The sequence below is a fragment of the Aspergillus tubingensis genome (genome assembly GCF_013340325.1).
Source record: "Aspergillus tubingensis WU-2223L DNA, scaffold_4, whole genome shotgun sequence".
Classification (NCBI taxonomy): Eukaryota; Fungi; Ascomycota; class Eurotiomycetes; order Eurotiales; family Aspergillaceae; genus Aspergillus; species Aspergillus tubingensis.
Genome location: NW_023336278.1, coordinates 2373149 through 2399022, shown reverse-complemented (window position 1 = coordinate 2399022; position 25874 = coordinate 2373149). Strand labels below are relative to the sequence as shown.

Below are 25874 nucleotides of genomic sequence, written 5' to 3'. Positions count from 1 at the left end.
CCAGGATGTTGCATAAACATAGGGGGAGAGTCCCCTTCTGTACCCTGATCATCCGTAAAACACGGTTATATGGGGATTGTGGTGTCTCATGTCTGTAGGTCCCATTGTGTTCGCAATTACTTTGAGGTCATTATTACGCTCGATGTTGCTCTTGACTTGAGTGATATTTCTTATCGCAAATGGACTCAGCTTTAAGCCTCCAGATATTGACTACAGATTGCTCTAAGACACAGCTCGGGGCTCGGAGGTCTGTAGCGGGGAGATAACCTCCGCATTTTTCCAACGTATTCTGGGCTAGGTGAAGCTTGCGTCTGTGGCTCAGCATACCGTATAAAATTGGCAATGGATATTCCAATTCGATGCGGGGATTTCCACCGCGTAATCCGGCTGCTTTCTTTGCATAACGGGTCATCCGGCCGTTAGAGCCAAAATTACTATTGGGCATCTATCGTAGTCAACCACGACATCTGCAACATTTGGAAGATGAACCTCCTTGACAATGGTAGTACTTATGGGAGGATACATGAAAGGATATATGCTATCAATGATCCATAGGCAAATTACATCGAACGCCGAAGGCTCCGCAACAGCTTCAGTGAAGTCTCGTTGCTTTGTAAAGCGGTGGATGCAGATCCGTTACTTGCTGCTTGTGCCTGATTTCGGTTAGTATCTACCACATCGAACTGGTTGGGAATGACTATTTATTGTGGTTATAAGATCATCGAATGCCGTGGAATAGTGTATTATCGCATTAATTTAATATTCGTAGAGAATCCTATCCTTAAGGGGGAGAAGAAACATTCAATTTCGAATTCATTAAAACAGGAAGATGTACTTAGTTATTGAACAAAGTCCTGCCTCCTTTCACGCCTTGCCGTCAATTAGTAGCAGTCACCAATGCTTGTGGTAGCTTTGCGTCTTTATCCGGACCAGAAGAACGAGCTATCATATCAGGTTGCGGTACTGCAGAGTATTTATTACTTCGACATAGAAACCACCTACATTGGTCAGTTGTTTTGACTTCGAGTCGAGCGAAACCTAATGGAACGGTAAACCTACCATAGGGCAGCTGCCAATGCTACGACGGCCGGGAAACCAAGTCCCACGCTCAAGCCGATGATCAGTTTGTGGTTGTTGGAATGAGAGTTGTTGTGGTTGTGGTCATCATCAGTATTGGGATGGGCGCTACTAGTGGCGGTCGCAGTAGGGGGAACGTAGGATACCGGTGTTCCAGATGTAGAACCCAGTCGGCGAGCATTACTTCCAAAAGGGATAGCACTGGTCAAGGATGAGAAGGTGCTTGCAGGGTATGTGGCGTCTATGCCCGATTCGACTGTGAGAACAGTCGTCATAGTGCTCTTCACCGATGTCGTACGCTGGAGATAGACAGGGCAGTTGATGAGCCCTTGTGATGAACAGTCAACAATAGTGTACTTCGTTGAGGTAGATACTGTAGTAGTGACGAGATCGTTTCGCTGTCCAAGGGTGGCAGAGGGTGTTATAGTCGCCGGAGATTTCTTATAGCCGGCACAAAAACTATCCAGCGTTGTGTAGAACACTGGCACGGTGGTGTTGGGCGTGGGGCCCCATTGGTATGTATCAACAGCAACTGTCGCCCCCGCAGCAGCACCCACGGCAAGGGTGTACTCTGCAACCGCTTCAAAGCCGCAGTGGGCATCATTGCTAGTAGAAGCGTCGATCTGCAACAGGAAGTCGGCCACATACGCGGACACTTCCCCTCCAATCCCTGCACTAAAGCTGAGATACTCGAACACGGAGATCGAGTTTGGGGTTGATATCTGGAAACCAATACTTGTTTGGACTTGTAAGAGGGCCCGGAGGGTTCCATGGCCTTGGACGGTTACAGGGAGAAATTCCATCCGCCCACCCGGTCTACGACATGTGAATTAGTGTTGATCACCCGGGAAGAAAAGCCCACCTCGCCTAGGGCCTCAGCTTGTGAAGGAGACTGACTCACACGGTGATACTCGATACATTGTTGTTGAACAACTCCAGAGCCAGCGTTAAGCCATCTTCCAGCTTTATGTGGATTCCACTGCTAATGTCGATTTCGGCCTGGGCTATAAGAACAAGCGAAACCTGGAAAATAGCACCGGCCTCGAGACTAGATATCGATATTCCTGCTGGGGTCTCGGAAGTGAAGAGGTCTAGTGTGTAGGTCGCTCCGGCCGACAGCTGAAGATCTAGGTCCAGATAAAGCTCCAAGCTATCGAACTCGACCTGTGCATGTACTCCCGGAAATCTGTTTGCCTCATCTAGGTCAAAGTTAAGATCCAATGTCGGCCAAGCGGGGATATCGATCAATTGGAACTGGGAGACGTCCTCGAGAATATCACGGGCGGCTTCACGCGCAAAATCCTCTAGCTGAGAAAGTGCAGAATCCGTGACATTCGCAATATCTGCCTCGGCGCTATCCACGACCGTGGTGACATTGAACCCATCCTCGACTGTCAAATAGCCACCAACAGTACCATTTATATAGCAGGCTTTGCAAACAATTTCTAGGCCAGATTGCAGGCTTACTGTCCCGTTTTTTGACCCAGCAGAAGTTTCGGTGCTAGGATAAGAGCGTCAGAATTAGTGTGTGTACTTTGCATTATGGAGGAAGCGGAGTTAGTTTGATTACCTTGCTCCGATGGAAAATATAGTAGCATTTGCCCAACTCTTTGTCAACAGAGTCTGGTTCATCGAGTATGTCGTCCCTCTAGCCTCGTGTAGAGCCCGTCTAATGGCGATGGTGGCGTCTTTGTCAGCATTGGTGTGAGCTTGCAATGGGGCGTATTTTTCCCCCAATGCGCGCACGATGTATAAGAATTGCAGGCAGATGAGCCCACAGATGCTTTTGGCAATCATGCTGAAGGTGTTAAATTGCTAATCTCCATTTGCTATTTGAATTTGGAGGCAGGCGAGTGATTGTTCAAATAGTTGGCTGCTTCGCTCAGCCTTGTGCCGCACCGCAAAGGGGCAAAGGTGGTAACACAGAAAACAGTTGTATCACAGCCCCCTTATTACATTGAGAGGGCGAAATGATGGCGCAGCTTGCCTGCATTAGCGCTGTAATCGGCCGAAACGTAACTCTCGGAAGCTGAAATTGGGGTCGCGATAGCTTTCGGTGGATCGTATACGGTAGAGTATATTACCTGGTTCTGTTACTCTATCACCACTATAAGTGTGGATTATTATGGCCCAAGTTCATTGGCATCATGTGGTCTCAAAAGAAAAGAAAAAGAATAAGAAAAGATAATATGCAGACAGGCATATCCCCATTAGACTTATGGGTCGTCTGGGAAGGACTAGGACAAGACTAATTTGGCCCTAGCCCTTCCTAGCGGCGGACGGGCCTCCGTGTCGAGGTTTCCGTGCCTCCCTCTCATATCGCTTGTTTTCCTTTGGATTGGCCTCCGCTTGGGTACCTTGAAGATGAACGTATTCTTAGAGAAGACGTTCGGTCGACCGTAGACTATACGTACAGATCGTGGCAGAAGATACGCGAGGAGGTGCTAATAGAGTTGAGATAGTTTGTGCTAATCCCTAGATCTTAATATTGCTATCATCAGTATTGACCTATCAAGATAATCAAAATGAGAAAAGATAACAATAGCCTAGTGTAAAATCTGTGTGTGAGAGGTGCTATAGTGATAAACAGTGCCCCGGGTCTAAGTCAATCTTGTGTACTAGGTAGACCGGTTCTAAAGCTTCCCAGACTATCTCCAGTTTTCTCTTAGCCCGATCTACCGAAGGGCTATTCATTGTGATGATGAATATTCATCGGGAAGAGAATGGCAGCAGATCCATGTCTCTCGAAGAAAAGGGATAGTCATTATCGGGGGAACGCCGGTTGTTGGTATTCCCCGCACTTTCGGCCTGATCTCCGACCGCGGAACGGATATAGTATCACCGTTCCTACGGGAGGGATGCTCTACTAGATCTCAGGACTTTCGCACCTGCGCTGGTTGTTACTCACTCATATCAAAAAGGCTACGAACACCATGTCGGATCCAAGAAACTACAACATTCTTGTCCTCCCAGGAGATGGGATCGGTCCGGAGGTCATGGCCGAAGCCATAAAGGTCCTGCGAACCTTCAACACTGCCTCAGTCCAGTTCCATCTGCAAGAAGAACTTATTGGCGGCATATCTATCGATATCTATGGCCAATCCGTTACACAGCCCGTAAAAGATGCCGCAGTTGCTGCAGACGCCGTCCTTTTCGCCGCGGTGGGGGGTCCAAAGTGGGATCACATCAGGCGCGGACTTGACGGCCCAGAGGGGGGTCTATTACAGTTACGCAAGATCATGGATATCTATGCAAACTTGCGACCGTGCTCTGTGGAAGTTCCAAGCCGCGAAATTGCTAGGGACTTTTCACCGTTCAGACAGGAGGTGATCGAGGGGGTCGATTTTGTAGTCGTGCGAGAGAATTGTGGAGGCGCCTATTTTGGCAGAAAAGTTGAGGAGGACAATTACGGTAAACCTGAACTCGCTGAGTGGGAAGTAGAAGGTGGCTAATGTTTATTCTGTAACACGAGTGCAGCGATGGATGAGTGGGGCTATTCCACTATTGAGATTCAACGCATTGCTCGTCTCGCCGCGGAGCTTGCCCTGCGGCATGACCCACCATGGCCCGTGATCTCTCTTGATAAAGCCAATGTCTTAGCATCATCACGTCTGTGGCGCCGTGTTGTCGAGGAAACCCTTTCAATAGAATATCCACAGGTGAGGTTGATCCACCAGCTCGCGGATTCAGCATCATTGATCATGGCTACCGAGCCCCGAGTCCTCAACGGTGTGATTCTGGCGGACAATACCTTTGGCGACATGATATCGGACCAGGCGGGGTCACTAGTTGGAACACTAGGTGTCCTGCCCAGTGCTAGCTTGGATGGTCTTCCTCACCCCGACAAGAAGGAAAAGGTTCGCGGTCTATATGAACCAACACATGGCTCCGCTCCGACGTAAGTGTTCTTTGATATCCTGTTTCTCCTATTGCTAATAGCTTGAAGAATAGCCGGCAAGAACATCGCAAACCCAACTGCGATGATCCTCTGTGTGAGCCTCATGTTTCGATACTCTTTCAACATGGAGATCGAAGCGCGCCAGATTGAAGATGCTGTGCGAGCTGTTCTAGACAAGGGAATCCGCACTCCTGATCTCGGGGGCAAATCAGGCACTGAAGAGTTTGGTGACGCCGTTGTCGCTGCACTGAAAGGGAAATATCAGACCTGAAGCGTTATGCCCAGACTTGCTAGAAGTATCATATGTGTTGATTTCCTATGATATGTTAGTGGTCACTTGGACACTAGAAGAATATTGTGAGTGGCCCAATAAACATAGTTAGCAACATTTTCCTATATGTAGTCGGCCTTTGCCGTCCTGTGGTGAGCGGGCCGTCTTGGTGGACAAATGGTTGAAACATCCTTCCTTTGGGGCTGATATTGTTACAGAAGATTTCCTGAGTACCGCGACATTCGATGTCTGAATTTGTCTCTCATTCTTATTGTTTGACGTAGACAGGGGAGATAAACCGATCCGGCGGTGTGAATCACGACGATGCTTCGGCAATGTGTAGTTGTTTTGTGATGGATTATCTTTCTCCCCCTAAGCACATATGATCAAGTAAATAATTCTACAACCTTTTCAGCAGTTACCCGCAATTGTTAACGTGATTGAGATGGCATTGCATCTTCCCGGGGCTGCTATCCTTTCGACATATTACGGGTTAAGGAGAGTTATGATGAACCATGGTTTCACAGACAGGTGAAATTCAACGTCCACTTATATGGTGTTTTCGGACGTTTTATTTCTTAATCTGGAAAGCAGGTGACCTTATTAGTAACGGCACAGACGTCATGATTACTTATACCTGATTATGACCGGGGTGCCCCATCACTCTCTCTCTCTCTCTCTCTCATATGAATCCTGCAAGCTGCGTAACAACTTCTGAAAATGCAGGTGCCCTTTCCTAGTATTCCTCCTTATATCGGCAGATCGGTAAACTAATACTGGCTTCTACTAGATCCAAGCAACGAATAAGCTACCGAAGTGCGGTGGTTACCACGCATCCCACAATAACAGGAAACGAAGCAAAGCCGGGTGCTATTCATCGTACACACGATCATCTCGTTGAAATCATCGATACCCCAGTACGATATTTGTAAAATGGAGGCAAAGAAGAATCTACTCTGTGCTCAGCTCGAAGGTCGTGAATCGCCTGCTCCGGAAAGTCAGACCGCCGAACAGCAGGCGCCTTTTTGCTGGGGCAGAATTCCTCGTAATCTGCAGCAGCCAGCATATAATTCAACAGAGGGGAGCTCTGACCCCGCCAAGCCCTTTGTGTTGGAAAGCAACCCCGTCCATCCTCTGGAGGCGCCGTTGGCGGCGCAATATGCGCATGACAAAAAGCGGAGTATCTCAGAATGATATTGGTTTTATCTCCCTTTAAGTATCGTTTCACTTCGCCGCATTATCTGCTTTCATTCTTGGGTGATGTATCCCGTCTATTAAAATAGTCTTTGGGCCCCGGCTCATTCAAATTTTGTGAAGACGTATATGACTTTCTGGTGAAATACTGAGAAGGCACTTCTATAGCCGTTGGTACAACGGTGTTCAGGATCCTTGACATATTGGAATAACACTCATTAACACTCTATCTTGGGTCATGGAATAGATGTACAAGGGTTTTCTCATGTATAGCAACACACCATGCGGACCGACAAAGCGGTCTTCCCTAACGCTTTAATAAGAGAACCATCAACGCTGCTAGAATGGGTAGATAACGTGATCAGCAGATATGCTACACTATCTACCCCTGTAGCATTAATATAAGCGTACTCATGTAGAACCCCGGGGTGTCGTCAAATACCTGTTGAAAATGTAACCATGTGTCTCTACAAATATCACAATGAATAGTGATAAAGCTTTGCGGTTTCAAAACAAATATCTCTTCCAACAGCTTGAATTGATATTAGCAACAGCATCAATCAACTTGACTACGGAGATATCACCAGGTCTTTGGTAATGCACGTCCAAGATTGAAAGGTTCCAAACATGCCCTTGTGTGGAGTTGAGACCGATGTGACGAATAGGTTCAGACATATGCGATACTAGCAGCGAAGGTCCACGCCACCCATTTCTACATACCTTTTTACAGTCAGATCCATGACAAACCAAGGCGACATTTGGTCTGAATGTGCTTTTACGAAATTTATAGCACAGTGAACCTCGCAGGATGTCGGATACTAGATCTTTCCTAGACGAGTGCTTTTTCTGCTTATCATGTGCGATCTTCGAAATTGTGCACATTTTTCGCTCAACAATACAGATCAACCTCCTCCTAACATTTTAAAATATTATTCGCAGATAAGATTCGTTCCTCATTCCACTGCGCGTCTACTTCCAACCGACTACTAGTTCGAGACAAGCTTGTAGCTGGCGAACGCAGTGTCACCGTCAAGGCATCCTGGCGCAGTTACATTTTGGACGCCCTCCTCGCAATTTGAATCAGTGAAGAATTGCGCTGGGAAGAATTGTCAGGTGACATTGAAGACCTTAGGGAGATGGAAATTGACTTACCAGCATATCCTGCTACGACATAATAGGTGGTGATAGAATGAATGGCATAAGGGCCTGCAAAGGTGCCACATTCATCAAGGCCGGATTGGTACAAGCCAAGCTCACCCATGTTGTCCTCGGCACAACCAGTTTCACCCCAGAGGCGGAGTTGGATAACTCGCGTGTCGGTGGTGGGCAACGCCATTGCGGAAACGGCTAAAGCGAGAACGGAACAGATCTTGAGCGTGAACTTCATGATGGCGATGTGGTCAATAACTGGTGATAAGAAATGAAATTTTGAGATTTGGGTATCTGAGGAGGGGATCTGCAACGATCGTGGTAAAGCGGGTGGTTATGGAGGGATGTGTAGTATGTGAGTTTGATGCCGAAGACAAGAGTCAGGTTTGGCATCTGGTTGATGCTCTTTATATAGTTATTCGTTGTGATGGGTAGCGATTTCGCTCATCTATTTTTACTCCGTGGGCGGTGCAATGTCCGGATGGCAGCGGAGGTCACATGCGACAGAAGGACATACCTATTACGATGAGGATTTAGTCTACATGGTGGACTAAGCTGGGGTAGACTTGTACGTGGTTCATACTACAAGTCATACGTCTTGAGCTTAGCAGTAGAGTGGCCCGTTCGATCCCAGTTTCCTGTTCTGGCTACACGGAGAAACATGTCTTACCCAGGCCAAGGCCGTCAGCCTGACCGTCCACTCAGAACGCGGTGATGCGCGCCCCATAAGAGTGCCATCTGCAAATGACAAGGCATGAGGAGAACCATCAGGCTTCCCATCCGTCTAAAATAGCCAGTCTTCGGGATTTACCCGACTCCACCCACGACCAGAATTCGACTCAGAGACCTCCGCAGTCTGTCCACCTCTAAGCGGTCCGTTTCGAGGTCATTCGTAAAGATGGACCATGTGGTACAGTCAAACGAGGAGATGAACGTCAATACTAACAACACCACGCCAGATGGCGTTTAGGATCTACTTTACCTTCAAGGCCGCAACTTGGGCGAGTTGCCATCCCACACTACCGACAAGGCGTGGCTATGCCGAATCCAGAGGTATCATGGGTTAGGCGCTCCAATTTATGCATCTCACTTCATTTTCGCTACTCATCATACCCTCGCCCAAAATAGATCCGTTGAGCCCTGGACGCCTGTTAGGCCCCCTGTGTAGTAAGTCAAGAAATCGTGCAGGTTGAATGACTAGACTCAGTCACGCACAAACGACTTATGTTACTATCGCATAATTCTCCTCGCACAACTAAATACGTTACAACTCAAGATTGTCTGTGGAAATTAGAGTGATAAGGGTTCTGTGCAGTGGAGTTTCCACCCAAGACCCGGCAGTCATCTCACTGATAATAACATCAATGAATAATGCAACCAATCGAGAAGGTTACAAGACGCAGGGTGATTTCATGTCTTGTTTTCAGCCAGCAGGTGGTTCATAGACATGGTCTACTACCCTTTCCGGCTCTAGCATCCATCAACCCAGCTGGGCTCTGCATTATTCTTCATCGGTCATTAACCGGCGCGCCCTCAACTACCATGATACAACAACTACAGCCGCTCCCAAGAGCGATTGCTGCGCTACGGTTGTTACCCAGACTGGTTGATGGAGGTGGGTGGTAGTTTGACTGCTGTCTTTCACTCCCGGTCAGAAAAAGTCGGTCGGCCCGTCTCTCCCATGCCACTAGTATAACCTCGAGGTTAGCGACCCCGATGAATGCAGTAAATAAGGGCCGATAACAAGCGACTGTCTGTCATCTTCCGCAAAAGGTTCTAGAGAGAACAATATAGCTTACAATCTCACCGAGAAGGGCCGAGTGTAGCTTATGGGCCGAATCTGGATAATCGCCGAGCAGTCGCATAATCGCCGGTCCCTGCACAAAATCGACGTCACCAGCATTCTGTAAAAAGAGCTGTTGTCTTTTTTGTAATCGAAAAAATCGTGTTCGGGAGTCTCACACCATGACAGTCATCGCTTCATCCCCCATCCAGTCGGACCAAACCCAACCGTGGCAGGAGATTGATCGGCTGGTGGAGAAATATTCCGCGCACCCAGATACACTCGATCCCAAGCTCGAAAAAGCTGTGGTACTTCTAACAGGAAGTTCTGGAAGCTTGGGCTCGCACTGTCTGGCACAGCTAGTGCAGTCCAATCAGGTGAGCGAGGTTATTTGTCTCCTCCGAAATAGTCAAAGTCCTAGCCCCTCCGTCAGCCCGGAGGCCTATCGCCACCAGCTACAGGAGAAGAAGATATTCCTCTCCGAAGTCGAATGGTCTAAAGTTACCCTCATCACTTGTGTTCCCACGGACTCCCGCCTGGGTCTTGACGCAAGCGAGTATCGGGACGTCCAGCGTCGTATCACTCATGTTATACACGCTGCCTGGCCCATGGACTTCCGTCCAGGCTTATCGTCACTCTGCGATCAGTTCCAATTCCTCCGCCATCTCCTGATTCTGGCCTCAAGCGGGGGCGTGCGCCGGCGATTCCTCTTCGTCTCTTCCATCGCGGCGGTGGCCCAACGTGGGCTCACTCCAGCCCATGCCGGGGAATTAATCGAGGAGGCCTCCATGGTCACCCAGAAATCTGCTACCGGACTGGGATATGCCGATGGGAAGATCGTTTGCGAGAAGATCCTCGAACGGGCGGCAGCCACGTATCCGGACGAGCTGGAGATCGCCATAGTCCGAGGAGGGCCTATCGTAGGATCTCGGGCCACGGGCATTTGGACCACCAAGGAGGTGGTGCCGATGATGTTGCGGTCGTCGTTGAGCATTGGAAAGCTGCCCCAGCTGCGAGGGGTAAGTTGCACTCGGAATTCCAATTGCCATGGGAAATTCAATCGCTGACGTGATGTATAAACAGACGCTATCGTGGATGCCTGTTGACGATGCGGCCGCCGTCTTTTGCGAGATTCTTCTTGCGCCGCATCCGCTGGCGCCGGTCTATCAGGTGGAGAATCCCATCCGTCAGGCATGGAGCGATCTGTTGGACACCGTGGGCCCTGTTCTGGGGCTGACCACGCGAATCCCCTTCGACGAGTGGCTGGCTGCTGTGGTGGAAGCCGCCGAGACGGAGGGCTCCACACGCAGGTACCCCGTGTTGAAGCTGAAGGCATTTTTTGCGCGGTTGTTCCAACCTGCCGTGTGTGGGCATGTTATCCTGGCCACTGATCGCTCCCGGGCCTGTTCGCCCACTCTGCGCCAGATGAGGGCCGTGGAGGATGAAGTGGTACTGAAGTTTGTGCAGCACTGGAAGGACATTGGCTATTTTGCGTAAGGAGCACTGTACTCTTGTTATACCTGTGGCTTAGGCCGATCACCGCACTTCAGAGACGAGAGAATTACGCATTAACCCCTGACCTGTTATTCCTTTGAATTTCCACACTTTTACTCCTCCCAAGTATGGCTATTGCACCTTGTGTATAAAGACTCAGTAAAGGGTGCCAACAACTGTACGTAATCCAACCACCGACTGCTTTGCCGAATTGCCGACCGTGGGCTGCGCCGGATAGACTGTGCCTGAACGGGCTTCGCAGCATAACTTCGTCTTTTATTTTCTATTTTCGCGGACCACCAGTGTGTGGTTTGTAATCCTTATCAATTTCATAACCCCAGCGATATTAACAGATTTGCCAAGTCAAATACTATTGGTAATACTGCTACCGAGCACGGATTTGAACGAGTCGTAGGCGGATAGATCCCAACTAGTACTTGAACCATATATATTTCAAAAGTCACAACGAGTAAGAGTACGGAAGTGTCGGTCGGGATATTGGTATTATTATTGTTTATCGACACAAACAGTAGTACTGTAGATGAAAACAGATTAATGAAGTAATAGAAACAGAACCATTTAAGTTGTGTGGCAGCAGATCTAAATTTCGACAAGTCGAGCACCACCGCGTAATGAACCACTGGTGCGTGTCAAATCCGCGGTCGGAAAGACAGCATGGGACCCTGACCCCCGGCCGTAACATGATCCGCCACCACATACTCAATATCCTTGGCTTCGCTGTCATTTCGATCCAGCCTCCGCATGTCAAATTCCCAGAATAGACGGGCCATGGTGAGCATCACCTGCGCCAGCGCCAACGGTTTACCGATACAGCTCCGGGCCCCAATCGAGAAGGGCATGTACGCGCGGCCGTCGACTTCCTGAGTCCCCGATCCCTTCAGCCACCGGTCAGGATTGAACTGAAAGGGCTTTGGCCACTCGGTGATGCGGTGGTGAATGCTGTAGATTCCTACCCCGACCTCACAGCCCGGGGGAAGCCAGTGTCCATCGATGGAGGCGCCTCCGTCCTCAACTTCCCGCCAGAGAGCACTGGCTGCCGGCGGCGAGAGGCGTAAGGCTTCATCAACGCAGGCCCGCAGAAACACACACAAATTCAAGGTTGGTCCCAAGCGGATATCTGTCAGCGAGGCAAATGCCGACCGTACCTCGTCTGTTACCCGGCGATGACATTCAGAAGAGCCGGTCACGTAGTGGCATACAGCAGCCATGGTGGTTGATGACGTATCAGATCCTGACCTTTCGTCAGCATGGTAGCACTGGCCGCGATAGCAAAGGGTGGCCGAGGGTCACCGACCGGCAATAATAAAGGTGGCAGTCTCTGTGCTCAATTCCGTCACGCCCAGACCCTCGCCTGTGGCAGGGTCCTTGCATTGCTGTAAGAAGGCAAACAGGTCCCCACCCTTGTCAAGGGCACGCAGCCGCGTCCCCAGGAGTTCTCGGATAAATCGAACAAATTGCCTGCGACCAGCGATGGACGAGGGAAATAATCGGCCGTCCAGGTTACCTGTCGCCAGTTCTTGCGCTTGCAGAAGCACGCTGAGTCGAATGTTCGACGCGGAGATTGCCTCAATCACATAGCGATATTTCGACGATCGGAGAGTGTCGAAGTCCGAGTCGAAAGAAACCGAGGTCATCGTATCAAAAGCGAGGCGGTCAACTATGACGACTGTTAGCTACGCTGTCATATTTCAGGGTTGACAGGAGACTTGCAGGTGCGTGCCATGTCAAGAGGCGTTGTCCATCCATTCTCCATTGAAGAGGGCGTCGTGATCAAGCATTCGCGTATGACCTGGGATAGTCGATCAAGCTGAGAGACGATCCTGGGCTGCCACGATTCAAGACTGCGGGCGGAGAATCCCTGGCTCAGAACCCGGCGTCGGCGGCTATGCTGGATTTTATCTTGCATCGTGAGGGTATTAGGTGCCTGTTGCGCGAGCACCCGGTAGTTCACGTATTTCTTGACGGGCGCGCGATGACCGTATATATCTTGGACAGCCCCTGCCGTGTTGATTAGTAGCCGGTTGGGCGCATAGCGCACATGGTCCCCTGTTCTAATGTTAGGCGGAGCTAAAGTTCACATCCTGTGGTGTAGGGAGAATTACCATATCGCTGGTGGCAGCGGTAGATGTCAATATGAATGTCCCCTTTCCACGCATGATACGCGGAATATAGATTGCTGAACCGCGCAAGGAGAGGACCTGGGTATCTGGCCAGAGGATGGAAGACCCCCAGATACAGGGCCCGCGTTAAAACCTGGCCTCCCCAATGCCCGTTAGATTGGCGTCGGTCTTGAAGGAGTTTATTCGGGTCTGATAGATGCACTTACAAGTAATATGAAACCAACCAGCAATGCAATACCTATATTTCCCGCTTCACCTACGCCATTAAACACCTTGAAAATCATGTTTGGTGAAATTGGGTGCTTGAGGTCTGGAAATCACCTATGTTGTTGACGCTCAGTATGCTTTAGTAAGAAATTGAATGAAAACAAAGTAAAGTTCTGGAGGTTCCTTCACTTGACTTGGGCCAGTGTGGATTGACTGTGAAAGTTATTTCGTCTTAGTAATTCACAGTGTCGGACCCAGGTTGGGCTGCGAATTGGACATGAAGTTGACTTGCGGTCACAGACAACCTGGATTATGCACCGAGGTAGTTTGCATCCGCTGGGTCGGCGTATATCTTCTGCGGAGTGAAGGTCGGCGACTATCCCCATGTAAGTCAGACAGATCGGCGTTATTGAAGTGATGACCGTCTATCCGATGTCACATTCGGCCCATAATTGTGCTGGTCTGCGGGATTAGGAACAGAACCCGGTTTCTATATTGCAACCCTAACCTGTTCCAACTTGCAACAGGGCTCGGTCGATATGGCCCGTGCCTCCTCTCGCACTATCTTCATGTTTTATTACATCAAGTGCTGAACCCCATCACTGTATGGACAGAGCAAAAAATCAATCTTCACTTCAGTAGTTTCATTCAATCATCATTGAACAGCCACAATTTCGAGTACGACCTAATGGGGATCACGGTTGATGAACAGAACCATGCTTCACGCTCACACGAGCCTATCGCCATCGTGGGCATGGCCATGCGGCTGCCTGGCAGAGTAATCGACAGCGAATCCTTTTGGCGGATGCTAATCGAGAAGCGAAGTGGGCTTTGTGACGTGCCGAAGGACCGGTATCACCTGGACGCCTTCCACGATCCGCATGGCAAGCCGGGAACGGTGCGCATGCGACAGGGCTACTTTCTCGACGACGTTGATGTCCGCCAATTTGATAGCAATGTCTTTTCTAGCCCCAAGAAAGAGCTAGAACGACTGGATCCGCAGCAGCGCCAGCTCCTCGAAGTCTCGTATGAGTGCCTAGAGAATGCGGGATGCACCCTGTGGCGGGGTCGAAAGATCGGCTGCTACGTCGGCGTGTTTGGCCAGGACTGGTTGGACTTGAATGCAAAGGAGACACAGCATATGGGTGCCTATCGCGTTACGGGCTATGATGACTTTGTGCTGGGGAATCGTATTTCGTACGAATTTGATCTCCGCGGCCCTAGGTAGGCACATTCCTTTTTGTCATACTATCCATCAACTAAAGTGCGAAACTAATGAGTACCAAGCATGACCATAAAGACGGGATGCTCCTCATCATTGGTATGCCTCGACCTCGCCTGTAAGGCGCTGCGCGACGGTGACTGTGAGGGTGCATTGGTTGGTGGAACAAGCTTAATCTTTTCGCCTACCATGAGCCTGGCACTTAGTGATCAGGGTGTGCTATCGCCGACTGGAACGTGCAAGACCTTTGATGCGTCTGCCGATGGTTACGGGCGTGGTGAAGCAATTAATGCTATCTACATTAAGACCTTACGACAGGCCATACAGGACGGAGATCCCATCAGGGCAGTCATCCGAGGTACGAGCGTTAACTGTGACGGCCAGACCCAAGGAATGCTCACCCCAAGCCCAACCGCGCAAGAGGTACTGATGCGCCGTGCATACGAGATGGCTGGTATTACTGACCTCGGCGAGACTGCCATGATCGAATGCCACGGTACCGGCACCTCGGTGGGGGATCCTCTCGAGACCACCGCTGTGGCCAAGTGCTTTGGCGAGACTGGTATAATCATTACCTCGGTATGAACTGACCTTTGTGCATTCCAAAGGGACCAGTGGGAGACTGATCAAAATTTGTCTGGACCAGGTCAAACCCAATGTCGGCCACTCCGAAGGGGCGGCCGGCTTGACGAGTCTCATCAAAGGAGTTTTGGCACTGGAACACCGTCAAGTGCCGCCTAACATCCACTTTTCCGAACCAAATCCCGACAGTGAGTGTGCCTCCAGCTTCATTGTCCAGTATGCGCCTAATTCGTGGCCTACTATCAGTCCCTTTCAAGACCGGCAAGCTGCACGTCCCTGTGGAGGTTGAGCCATGGCCTGCGGACCGTGCCGAGCGAGTCAGCGTCAATTCCTTCGGCATCGGCGGTGTCAATGCTCATGTAGGAGGCCCTGTGCCCTTATCTGCTAGCGAATATTTCCTCATACGCTCCAGGTTATTCTTGAATCCCCCCGTCAATCCGGGATCATGGATCAAATGTCACGCCCCGACCCTGTTCCTGGGGACGAGAACGCCCATTTGCTGCTCTTCTCCGCCCACAGCGCAGTTTCCCTGCAGACTTCCATCGCCGCCCATCAAGCGTACATTGAGCAAGGTCATGCCCCCTTGCAGGATGTGGCATACACGCTCGCCAATCGCCGGTCCCATCACACCTATCGCGCTTATGCGGTTACAGACGACCAAAAGTCCTGGAATGTGTCGACAGCGGAAGCTGTCAGTTTGCCCCCACGCATTGTGTGGGTATTCACGGGACAGGGAGCACAATGGCCGCAGATGGGGGCAGAGCTTCTGGAGGTAAATGCCACCTTTCGGGACACAATTCAGAAGTTGGACCGATTTTTACGCACACTACCCAGTCCACCGCCATGGACCATCGAAGGTGAGAAGCACGTCCAAGGCTAAACTTGGATAAAGGCTGATGCTAGATTCAGCCGAGCTACGCAAGCCAGACAGGATCAGTCGAATCCACGAAGCCGTCATGGGCCACCCCCTGTCCATTGCCCTCCAGATTGGGCTTATTGATGTGCTGCGGTCCTGGGGCATCGTCCCCACGGCCGTGCTGGGTCACTCATCGGGGGAGATGGCAGCTGCATATGCCTCCGGTGCCATCACTGCCGAGGAGGCGATGGCTGCAGCCACCTTCCGAGGCGCGAGCCACGAGACCTCCTCGCGCAAAGGAGCCATGGCGGCTATCGGCCTGGGTCCCAAAGAAGTGCGGCCCCTACTCCAACAAGGAGTTGTGATTGCTTGTGAAAACAGTCATCAGAGCGTGACGATCTCAGGAGACACCGAACGCGTCGAGGAGGTGGTGCGTCGTATTCAAGAGGAGCAACCGGGGACTTTTGCTCGGTTCCTACGCGTGGAGAAGGCTTTCCATTCACGTGAGTATACCCCCAACCCCTGACTACCATGTATAACTAGACGCTCACCTAATGTTAGACCATATGCAGGAGTATGGACCTCACTACGAAGAGCATCTCCAGCCATTTCTTCAAAGCAGGTGCCCCGGGATCCCATTCTACTCGACGGTCACGGGCGACAGGTTAACGGGAGATGGCTTAGGCGCCACTTACTGGCGTCAGAATATGGAAAGCCCGGTGCTGTTTAATGCATGCGTCCGCTCCGTCTTACGGGACCACCCTGAAAAGCTTGTTTTCATCGAAATTGGACCGCACCCTGCGCTTAAAGGCCCTATCCGACAGATCCTTCACGACGTCCAACGCCCCGACGTCGGGCACGTGGGAACCCTCCAGCGATCACAACAATGTCAGGAAAGCCTCCTGCAGTGTGCAGGCATGCTGTTTCAGTACAATGTTTCTCTTGACCTCGCAAAGGTCTGCCCCCCGGGTCAGTGTGTCACAAACCTACCCCGTTATGCCTGGCAGAAAGACGTGTCCCACTGGGCCGAGCCACGCTTAGCCCGCGACTGGCGCTTTCGAGCATATCCGCCGCACGAACTTCTGGGAAGCCGGGTAATTGAAATGGGCCATGAGCCGTCGTGGAGGAATTTACTGGCCTTGGAACACCTTCCTTGGCTGGAAGGCCATCGCGTCAGTGATCACACCGTTTTTCCTGCCGCAGGTTATGTTTCTATGATCGGGGAGGCTCTGCTTCAGTTGGAAGGAGAACCCGTTTACTCGCTTAGAAACATCAGCATCTGTACAGCATTGACATTGCAAACGGAAAGGTCGACGGAGGTCCTGACAAGTCTCCACCCACTATCACTGGACTCATCGGAGGCGTCTCCATGGTATTCATTCAGCATTAGCTCCTTTGACGGAACCCGCTGGGTGCGAAACTGCTACGGTGAGGCTAGAGCGTCCGTGGATAAATCTGTAGCTAGGAACGTCGACGAGTCAGCGGTACCATTGCCGCGTCCAGTTGATCAAAGAACCTGGTACAATGTCCTGCGGCAGGTGGGCTTGGATTACACGGGGGCATTCCGTGGTCTGCGATCCATCTCAGCTGCGACAGTGGATAACAGAGCCACTGCGACCGTCCCGTGGCAGAACATCCACGGAAGTGCACATTATGCGGTCCATCCCGGAATGATCGACCAGTGCTTCCAGTTATTCACCGTGTCTGTCTGTCGCGGTCAGGCACGGAAATGCCGTCATCCCGCCGTCCCAACTTTCATCGAAGAAATGGTCGTTATTCCCACCAAGGGTAGTGTAGAGGTGGATTCCCATATTCCTACATCTGAGGGAGGATCATATGTTGGCGAGCTTGTTGCCCATTCAGCAGGCGAGCTTGTCCTGTCGGTGAAAGGGTTCAAGGCTTCTGCCCTCACTGCAGAGAGTGCTGTCTCGGAAGATGTACCGCTAATAACCCAGTTGGAGTGGAAACGAGACGCCGACTTCGCTGATTTGTCGGAATTGATGTACCCCCGTAGGCACTGTCCTTCTGAATGGGCCCTACTGGAGGAACTTGTTCTTTTGTGTATGCTGGAGCATCGGGGGCAGTTACAACTCGACGAGCAGACCCCCGAGCATCTCCGGGTGTTCTTTGCATGGCAAAAGACTCAGCTAGACCGATACAGGAGAGGGTCGAACATTTTGGTGCCTGCAGATCTCGAGCTCGAAAGCATGAGCCGTGCAAATCGTCTGGCTCGCGTGGATGCCCTAGTGACCCAAGTCAAGGCCTCGCCATATGCAGTCTTCGCCACCGCGGTACATCGCCTTTTCATGGCCGCACCAACTATCTTCACCGGTGAAACACATCCCCTACAGGTCCTCCGGCAAGACCAAATTTTTGAGGAGTTTTGTGCTGTCACGGACTCTCTAGAATACGCAGATGCGGTGGCGCTCTTAGGTCATAGCAACCCCGTCATGCGTGTCCTGGAGGTCGGCGCTGGGACAGGCGGAACTACCCGGAAGATCCTCCAGGCACTTACCTCGTCCAATGGCGAGCGCTTGTACAGCAGCTATACCTATAGCGATGTTTCACCAGGATTCTTGACGACAGCACAGGAGCAGTTTGCCGACCGCGAAGGCATGCTATATGCTGTATTTGATATCACGCAAGACCCTGCAACTCAGGGCCTCGAGCTGGGGCAGTACGACTTAATCGTTGCTAGTAATGTAAGTGATGTTAACACTCAGTAGCTACGATATGTCGGGTATGAGTGTTTACCAAAGTTAGGTCGTGCATGCCACGCCGTGTTTGCAGACCTCTCTTCGACACCTCCGCAGTTTGCTGAGCCCCCGAGGTCGTCTCTTCTTGCATGAGCTCTGTCCTGGTGAGAGGACCTCTCAGACCGCAAACTGTAGTGTGACTTGAGAGCTAATAATGAACAGAGGCCAAGTTTTATGATTATGTTATGGTAGCTGTCCTCCCAACTTTCCAGCCTGCAGATCCCCCGCTCCACCGGTGTCAATCTGTCTCGATAGCTAATAGTAGGTATATATAGGGGTATTTACCTGGGTGGTGGCTTGGACGGGCGGAAAATCGCCTCGATCAGCCATATGTTTCACCTGACCGATGGACCCAGGAACTGATTGCCGCAGGCTTTGAGGAGCCCGATGCAGTTGTGCTTGATGGGGTTGTTCCATATCATAGCAACGCAGGCATGATCGTTTCAACGGCCTGTCCGCGAACAATTCCCTCTAGGGTGACTCTGTTGTGTTACACCCCAACAGGACCATACGTGGAAGGTCTTATTCATCTCCTACATGACCTGAAAATCTGCGTGGACATCTGCACCCTAGGCGAGCCTCTGGCCCCCACGCAGGATGTAATATCTGTACTAGACCTGCAAGAGCCTACAATCCACGGCATGTCAGAGACAACGTTCAAGGTAATACTGGGATATTTACAAACACTCAAGGAGAAGATGCTGTGGGTCACCCGTGCGTCACAGGTGAAATGCAAAGATCCCAGAGCTTCCATGATACTGGGACTGGCGCGCACCGCCCGCAATGAGTTGTCGGCTAGGCTGATGACGGTGGAGGTGGACAACGTGACTCCGAGCTCAACTGCAGCGCATTTAACGATCAAAATCTTTCTCCGTGGTCCTCTTTCCGACCTTGCGCCTGACTCCATGAGTCCGGATTGGGAATATGCTATCGTTGACGGGGAGGTTCTGGTGCCCCGTGCACATTGGACTAATATTTCCGAGGCCTTTTCGCATCTCCGCACCAGAGCCCCCTCGACGCGGAAACGGCTCGCCATTGAGACGCCGGGCTTGCTTCATACTCTAGGGTGGACGGAGAATGAGATTGACAGCTTGGCAGACGACGAGGTCCTCGTTGAGACCAGAGCAGTCGGCTTGAACTTTCGTGTACGCCGCTTGTCCCCCTGGGTATTTAAGTGGCCCAATTGCTGACATCTGATACAGGATGTGCTGATCGGTCTGGGGGTGCTTGACAACAGCGCTAGAGAGGTGGGACTTGAAGGTGCTGGCATTATACGAGCCGTCGGTGCCCAGGTCGAAACTCTCTCTGTCGGTGACCATGTAATGTATATGTCCAGTGGGTGCTTCGCTACCCATGTAACTTTACCAGAGGCTATCTGCGTCCGAATGGATGGGAATATGTCCTTTGAGATGGCGGCATCGCTGCCGTGTGTATTCGCTACAGCTGCCATGGCTTTGGTGGATAAGGCAAGATTAGGGAAGGGCCAGGTACGTTCATTTCCCAACGGGACACCTGCAGACTCCCTGACGACTTCAATTCTCAGTCCGTTCTGATCCATTCTGCGTGCGGTGGAGTCGGCTTGGCTGCGATTCAAATCGCCCAGATGGTAGGAGCACAGGTACGTGCCATCAATCGCATGGCTGGAGCATCGCTAAAGGACACAGATATACTGCACCGTGGGGAGTGAGGAAAAGGCACAGTATCTGATCGACCATTATCACATTCCGCGCGAGAACATCTTTCATTCCCGAGATGCATCCTTCCAGCGGGACATCATGACGGCCACCAGAAATCGTGGTGTTGATGTGGTGCTCAATTCCTTGTCCGGGGAGCTATTGCTGGCCTCATGGAAATGTGTTGCCGAGTTTGGGACTATGGTCGAGATCGGCAAACGAGACTTCCGCCGCCGTGCGAAGCTTTCCATGGAGGCCTTCGAGGCCAATCGAACATTTGTTGGGCTTGACCTTTGGCAGCTATCTCAACAAAGGCCCAGGCAAGCCGCTGAGTAAGTGTACCACTTCCAAAGCACCGTGCGCTGCTACTGACAAGTTCACTAGGCTCCTAGAGCGTTGTGCGGACTGGATACGGTCTGGGGCCATCTCCTTAGATGCCCCGGCCAACATCTTCCCGGCCAACCGAATCCAAGATGCCTTCAGATTCATGCAGGCAGGTCGACACATTGGGAAAATTATCATTACTATGCCTGATGACCCCATTGATCTTGGATCAGTGCCTGGGAAACCCTCCATCACTCTGCGGCCCGACCGCAGCTACCTTCTTGTGGGTGGGCTAGGGGGGCTGGGCCGCGCGGTAGCTTCCTGGATGGTCGAGCTCGGGGCCCGACATCTCATCTTCCTCTCCCGCTCTGCCGGTAAGCTCCCTGAGACTGTCCAGTTTGCAGCTGAGCTTCGATCCCAGGGTTGTGAGGTCCAATTGATTACAGGCAGCGTATCTGAGACAGATGATGTCCATAATGCAGTTAATGCAGCGACTATGCCAGTGGCTGGCGTCATAAATATGTCGATGATCTTAAAGGTATGTGACTCTCGATATTTGTGAGAAGCCGACTAGCTCTGACCCCATTCGCTAGGATGTATCACTGGCGGACATGAACTTCTCCGACTGGACTAGCGTGGTGGAACCCAAGGTTCAGGGGACCTGGAATTTGCACCATGCCACCTCTGCTGACCTGGACTTCTTCATTCTATTCTCTTCGTATAGTGGGATTGCTGGTCAATGGGGACAGGCAAACTATGCGGCCGCCAACACCTTTCTTGATGCTTTTGTGCAATATCGACATGGAAAGGGCCTGCCAGCATCAGTGATAGATGTCGGCGTTATGGGTGAGGTGGGTTTTGTATCACAGAATGAGGCTCTATTCGACCGCTTCGCGAAGAGTGGTATGCATATCTTGAAGGAGCAGGATCTTCTGGATGCAATGGTTCTCGCCATCGCACGATCAGCTCCTGAACCCACCGGAGCCCAGGCTGGGACGTACTGCAATGCCAGTCAGATTCTACTCGGTGTACACACTACCATTCCCATATCGACCCGCTCCAGCCGAGTAGCCTGGAAGAACGATATTCGGATGAGCATCTATCATAATATCCATGGGGGCAGCGAGGTATCCCCGGCTGGAACCTCAGACCACAACAGCCTCCGAGGATTCCTTGCTGCATGTGGCTCTCGACCCGAGATCCTGGAAGAGGAAGAAGCCACAACAAGGATTGCGCAGGCATTGGGCTTGGCGCTAGCAAACTTTCTCCTGCGCGATGCTCATGCCATCAGTGCCCACGACTCCCTTCCGGCGCTAGGGGTCGACTCTCTTGTGGCCATGGAGGTCCGAAACTGGATTCGGCAGCAGCTCGATGTGGATGTCAGTGTCTTCGTGCTCCTGCAAAGCCTGTCGCTACTGCATGTAGCTGATCACCTTCGCCTGGCTCTTGTTGCTCGCCTCGCGGCCAACGGGCCTACCGCTGTCGAGGCATGGTAGATCCACCACGTAGCCCCGATGCAGCCGATTGGTAATCCCAAACCCTCGTGCGCCGAACTTGCCCCAGACCGTGGGCTCTGCCGGTACGGGACACTGTACACCTTCTAGGTGCCACCTTCGGAGTAGAAGTAGCGTTGATGCGCAGAATGGCACGGGGAGAATAGGATGGTGGCTTGGTACTTGGGGGTGCAAAGGGATTCACCTTCGTCGGGCCAGTAGACTTGTGAGCCCCACAGGAAATATCCATTTATTAATATGCATAAAGGCGCTCAGACGACCACGTACGTCTTTTTCAAGTCGAAGTTACACGGAAGGTATATGTGACAGGGCCCGTGGACGATAGTGTTCACCGATTCCCATTCAATAGTCAACAATACCATTTAATATCCTACAACCTGATTGCATAGTGGTCTGTTCGATTTCGTACGATTGTTTGTCATTAGTGCAAGAACTCAACATCCAGTGGGCGTGTAGGTCAGCCTCCTGGTTGGCATAACCGTTCGTGATCCCACCATTGACTATGTCCAATTATCCTAAATTGGGTGGTAGGCCGTGTGTTTGCCATCGGTCCCCGGAGAAAACTTCCGGTGGCTGGGGCCTGTGGGAGGGACGAAGACGTTCCTATTGGACGTATGAATCAAATAGTTCTCTGCGCTAAACCTCGCCGCTGGCGAATCCTTGCGACCGGCGAGGGTGAAGACTTGTAGGGATCATTGCCCTTATCCACCACACATGAAGAAATTCCGCACCCACGGCCAATATTGACTCCGATCGATAGCCCGTGTTAGCTCTGCAGCTGTCACAGGGATGATCCTTTCCCTGGCCCCAACCCGACAACCCCCGCCAACGCACGAGCAATCGGCGATCGACAAATGGTAAATATGAAGTTGGTCCTGTGTCGAGATCGGTACCACCAGATCCCGAGCCTACCATGTTGGAACAACCCCCCTTCGCTTACTGCACAGATCTCGACCCGAAACCCCGTTCCTGGCCGTCTAAAATCGATCATAGATCTGGATCCGGATGGTATCCTTTACTAGCGCCGCGTTGCCACCAATCTCCACCCTTTCAGCTGTGCTGTTGCTCAATGCACCCTAGCACCCCGCCCTTTACTCCATCCGCTGGTCCGGATAGTACCCTTTTGGGTAGTCAGAAGTCTGACCAGACTTAGGAAGAAGCCATCCACGTCCGTGATTGGAGGGTGGGCTTACCAGGCTCTAGGTCATTGCGCAGTGTTAGTGCGGTCATGGGGTGGCACCTGGGAGGACATTGCTTCACAGGTAGCCAATACCTGCCCATTGCAAACGAGCGATGCAACATTCCACGATCTCCCTTCTTCAGTCAAGGCTGCGTGCGGCCAGCACATCTTATCTACAAGGTGAGACAGGTTTTCTGCCGTCGACGGTAAGCCGATGAGTACCAAGTTAGGTTGGAAGGTGAGTATAAATAAACGGCCATTGGGTTTCATTGTTGCAATGGCCATGTGCCGCTGAACATGTCCAACTTTCCAGACTCCCTTTCACGTGGCACAATGCGCTCCAGGAGGCTGCGTCTAGCCTGTGATACCTGCCACAGGGCGAAAATACGATGCACCGGCGGTAGCCCCTGTAAGAAGTGTGAGAACGCGTGCGTCAATCCCCAGCACCAAAGGCCAACTGGTCCGGCGAAGTCCCAATTCTAAATCATCGAGGGATAGCAATGTCCCGTGCCAGTACAGCTACACCCAAAAGCTTGGCAAACCCAAGGGCAGCCGGAACAAGAGGACACTTGCTAGGCTGAACGCATCCAGCAGTGGGCGACAGGGGCCAGCAAGGACCCCGGACAGACTGCTACCATTATCGTTGCCAGTTTCAAATACCCCTTCTCCAACAATTGCCGAGACCCCTTCGAGGGCTTTACTAGATTATCAGCCATTGGAGGCCGATCTCGAATGTCCCTGGGTAGACCCTTTCTTCGATCTCGATGCTACAGTGTATCCTCCACCACCGGATGGAGGCCTGTGTCAGGTGAGTTCGCCGTGTCTCGCAATCTGAAAATCCCAGTCAAACAGTAATGACAGTCCTTCAGCTCGAACCCACCTACCCAACCTTGGAAAACGGTATGTTTCTCTCACGGGTGAAATGCAAAATTACCACAGGCTCCTGTCGATTGGGACTGACGTACCACCACCTGGTCTCCAGGAACCGAAAACGGGCAGTCCAATGAAATTAACACATTTGATTCCACACAGCAGCATCCAGACACAAGGCTCACATCCCCAATCGGTACTACTTTCAACGACGACATATATAAAGTTGACGTTCAACCGCGTGTGGTTACACAGAAGCCGAATGCTACAACCCCCAGCCACATTCCGGCTTCTTACCCTCCCAACAGGGCACCCTTCGGCACTTCTATCACTTCATCCCTCCTCTTTGAAAATCCCAGCCCAATCCAGCGCGAAGGGGGAACCTCATGTTCCTGCCTCCGGCTGCTAACAGAACAACTCTATCTCCTCCATTCTACGGAACGCAACAACCTTGCCATACCGTTCGATCGGGTTCTATCAATGGCTTCAACGTTCATTGGCTGTGCTGACGGTGTCCTACACTGTGTGCTGTGCCGACTTGACAGCACGGTATTGCGACTAATCATGACGGCGCTCCAGACAATTTTCAGCTGGGTTTATATGGGTTATAGCGAGCAGCCCGGGTCCCCCAAACTGCCCCCCATTCACTTTGGCGATTGGAGGGTTCCGGAGCAGGGTGGGGAAATGGTGAAGCTGCTGCTTACAAAGCACATGCTATCCCTCTGTCGCTCTGTGGTTCGTATCCTACAGCTCCGGGTGGATGAGATGCATCTACTTGCCAAAGTCCAAACGAGGTTTCATTGTATGGACACTGCAAGCATGAGCGTTCTAGCAGAACGACTATCTAGCTCACTGTCGGATGTTATTCACCTGGTTCAGCATTGCGGCAAGGGGAAGGATGTGATCCCCGACTCGCCGTCATCTCAAAAGAGCCCTGAAAAAAGTGAAACTGTCGCAGAGTCGGGTTAGGCGCGGACGGTTGCTGCGTGACGAGAAAGTGTACGCCTTCGAGGCCTCTTCTTGACATCCGTTCGCTATCGTACGCGATGGATGGCTTACCCTTAACTATATAATCTGTTTAGCGTGGCGTCGATCAGAGTGGCATGTTTTGAGTTAAACTTTAGAAGTGGTGCATTCTTCGCGCGTTGATGGTTCAAGTGCTCAGCTTAGCCAAGAAATCACCTTCAGAATCAAATGTCTTAGATCCCTTTAACCGTTTCAGGTGAAAATTACAACTTATTTTCCTCGTCCACCTAAACGTCTGCTGGACCTACTATTGCAATCTTTCCGTATGACTCCCTTGTATTATCTAGCCAATCCAGGCACACTGGTACGCAGAACGTCCTCTGCAATTACTTTTATTCTTGAGAATATATGTTTGTCATACACTATCTCGCACGGCGGCTAATATACCAACAGTGTTGGGATATAGAAACACAGCGACAACTTGGTAGATCGGTTAGATTAGTATGTTTTACAATTCCTCTTGTGCTCCAGACTTTAGTATCCGTTTAAATGGTTGATTTCTATCCCGAACTAAGGTGGATTTCCAAGATGGGTCTGATTACAATGAGTTCCGAATTAATTACACATAAAATTATCTTCTCCCCAACACAATATGATTACCTAATAGGTGCTGCACAAGTGACGTCATTGTTGGTTGTGGTCTCGAGCCCGGAGTAC

The 25874-nt window shown here is 51.2% G+C and overlaps 6 protein-coding genes across 6 annotated transcripts; 3 read left to right on the top strand and 3 right to left on the bottom strand.

The window, feature by feature from the left end:
- Nucleotides 1-1055: 1055 nt before the first annotated feature.
- On the bottom strand, nt 1056-2874 carry AtWU_03341 (transketolase, thiamine diphosphate binding domain family protein; the record flags this gene model as incomplete). The annotated part of the gene is made up of 3 exons (XM_035498454.1): nt 1056-1893; nt 1979-2578; nt 2648-2874. 3 exons carry the CDS (start codon nt 2872-2874, stop codon nt 1056-1058), a joined length of 1665 nt encoding a protein of 554 aa, XP_035354347.1.
- Nucleotides 2875-4010: 1136 nt separating this feature from the next.
- AtWU_03340 (3-isopropylmalate dehydrogenase) lies at nt 4011-5246 on the top strand (the record flags this gene model as incomplete). Its single annotated transcript, XM_035498453.1, has 3 exons — nt 4011-4488; nt 4555-4975; nt 5024-5246. 3 exons carry the CDS (start codon nt 4011-4013, stop codon nt 5244-5246), a joined length of 1122 nt encoding a protein of 373 aa, XP_035354346.1.
- A 2180-nt stretch (nt 5247-7426) lies between these two features.
- On the bottom strand, nt 7427-7827 carry AtWU_03339 (prolyl oligopeptidase family protein; the record flags this gene model as incomplete). The annotated part of the gene is made up of 2 exons (XM_035498452.1): nt 7427-7536; nt 7593-7827. The coding sequence occupies 2 exons, from the start codon at nt 7825-7827 to the stop codon at nt 7427-7429; spliced, it is 345 nt and encodes a 114-aa protein (XP_035354345.1).
- Nucleotides 7828-9554: 1727 nt separating this feature from the next.
- On the top strand, nt 9555-10869 carry AtWU_03338 (polyketide synthase; the record flags this gene model as incomplete). The annotated part of the gene is made up of 2 exons (XM_035498451.1): nt 9555-10391; nt 10456-10869. The coding sequence occupies 2 exons, from the start codon at nt 9555-9557 to the stop codon at nt 10867-10869; spliced, it is 1251 nt and encodes a 416-aa protein (XP_035354344.1).
- A 647-nt stretch (nt 10870-11516) lies between these two features.
- AtWU_03337 (cytochrome P450) lies at nt 11517-13291 on the bottom strand (the record flags this gene model as incomplete). The annotated part of the gene is made up of 5 exons (XM_035498450.1): nt 11517-12118; nt 12182-12560; nt 12677-12933; nt 12990-13140; nt 13214-13291. The coding sequence occupies 5 exons, from the start codon at nt 13289-13291 to the stop codon at nt 11517-11519; spliced, it is 1467 nt and encodes a 488-aa protein (XP_035354343.1).
- Nucleotides 13292-13902: 611 nt separating this feature from the next.
- Nucleotides 13903-25160, top strand: AtWU_03336 (type I polyketide synthase; the record flags this gene model as incomplete). The annotated part of the gene is made up of 18 exons (XM_035498449.1): nt 13903-14438; nt 14502-15015; nt 15083-15206; nt 15265-15377; nt 15431-15875; nt 15928-16377; nt 16436-18576; nt 18638-18734; nt 18793-18891; nt 19003-19775; nt 19833-20117; nt 20174-20248; nt 20295-20635; nt 20688-21165; nt 21221-22119; nt 23766-24129; nt 24191-24221; nt 24304-25160. 18 exons carry the CDS (start codon nt 13903-13905, stop codon nt 25158-25160), a joined length of 8622 nt encoding a protein of 2873 aa, XP_035354342.1.
- Between the last annotated feature and the right edge of the window lie 714 nt (nt 25161-25874).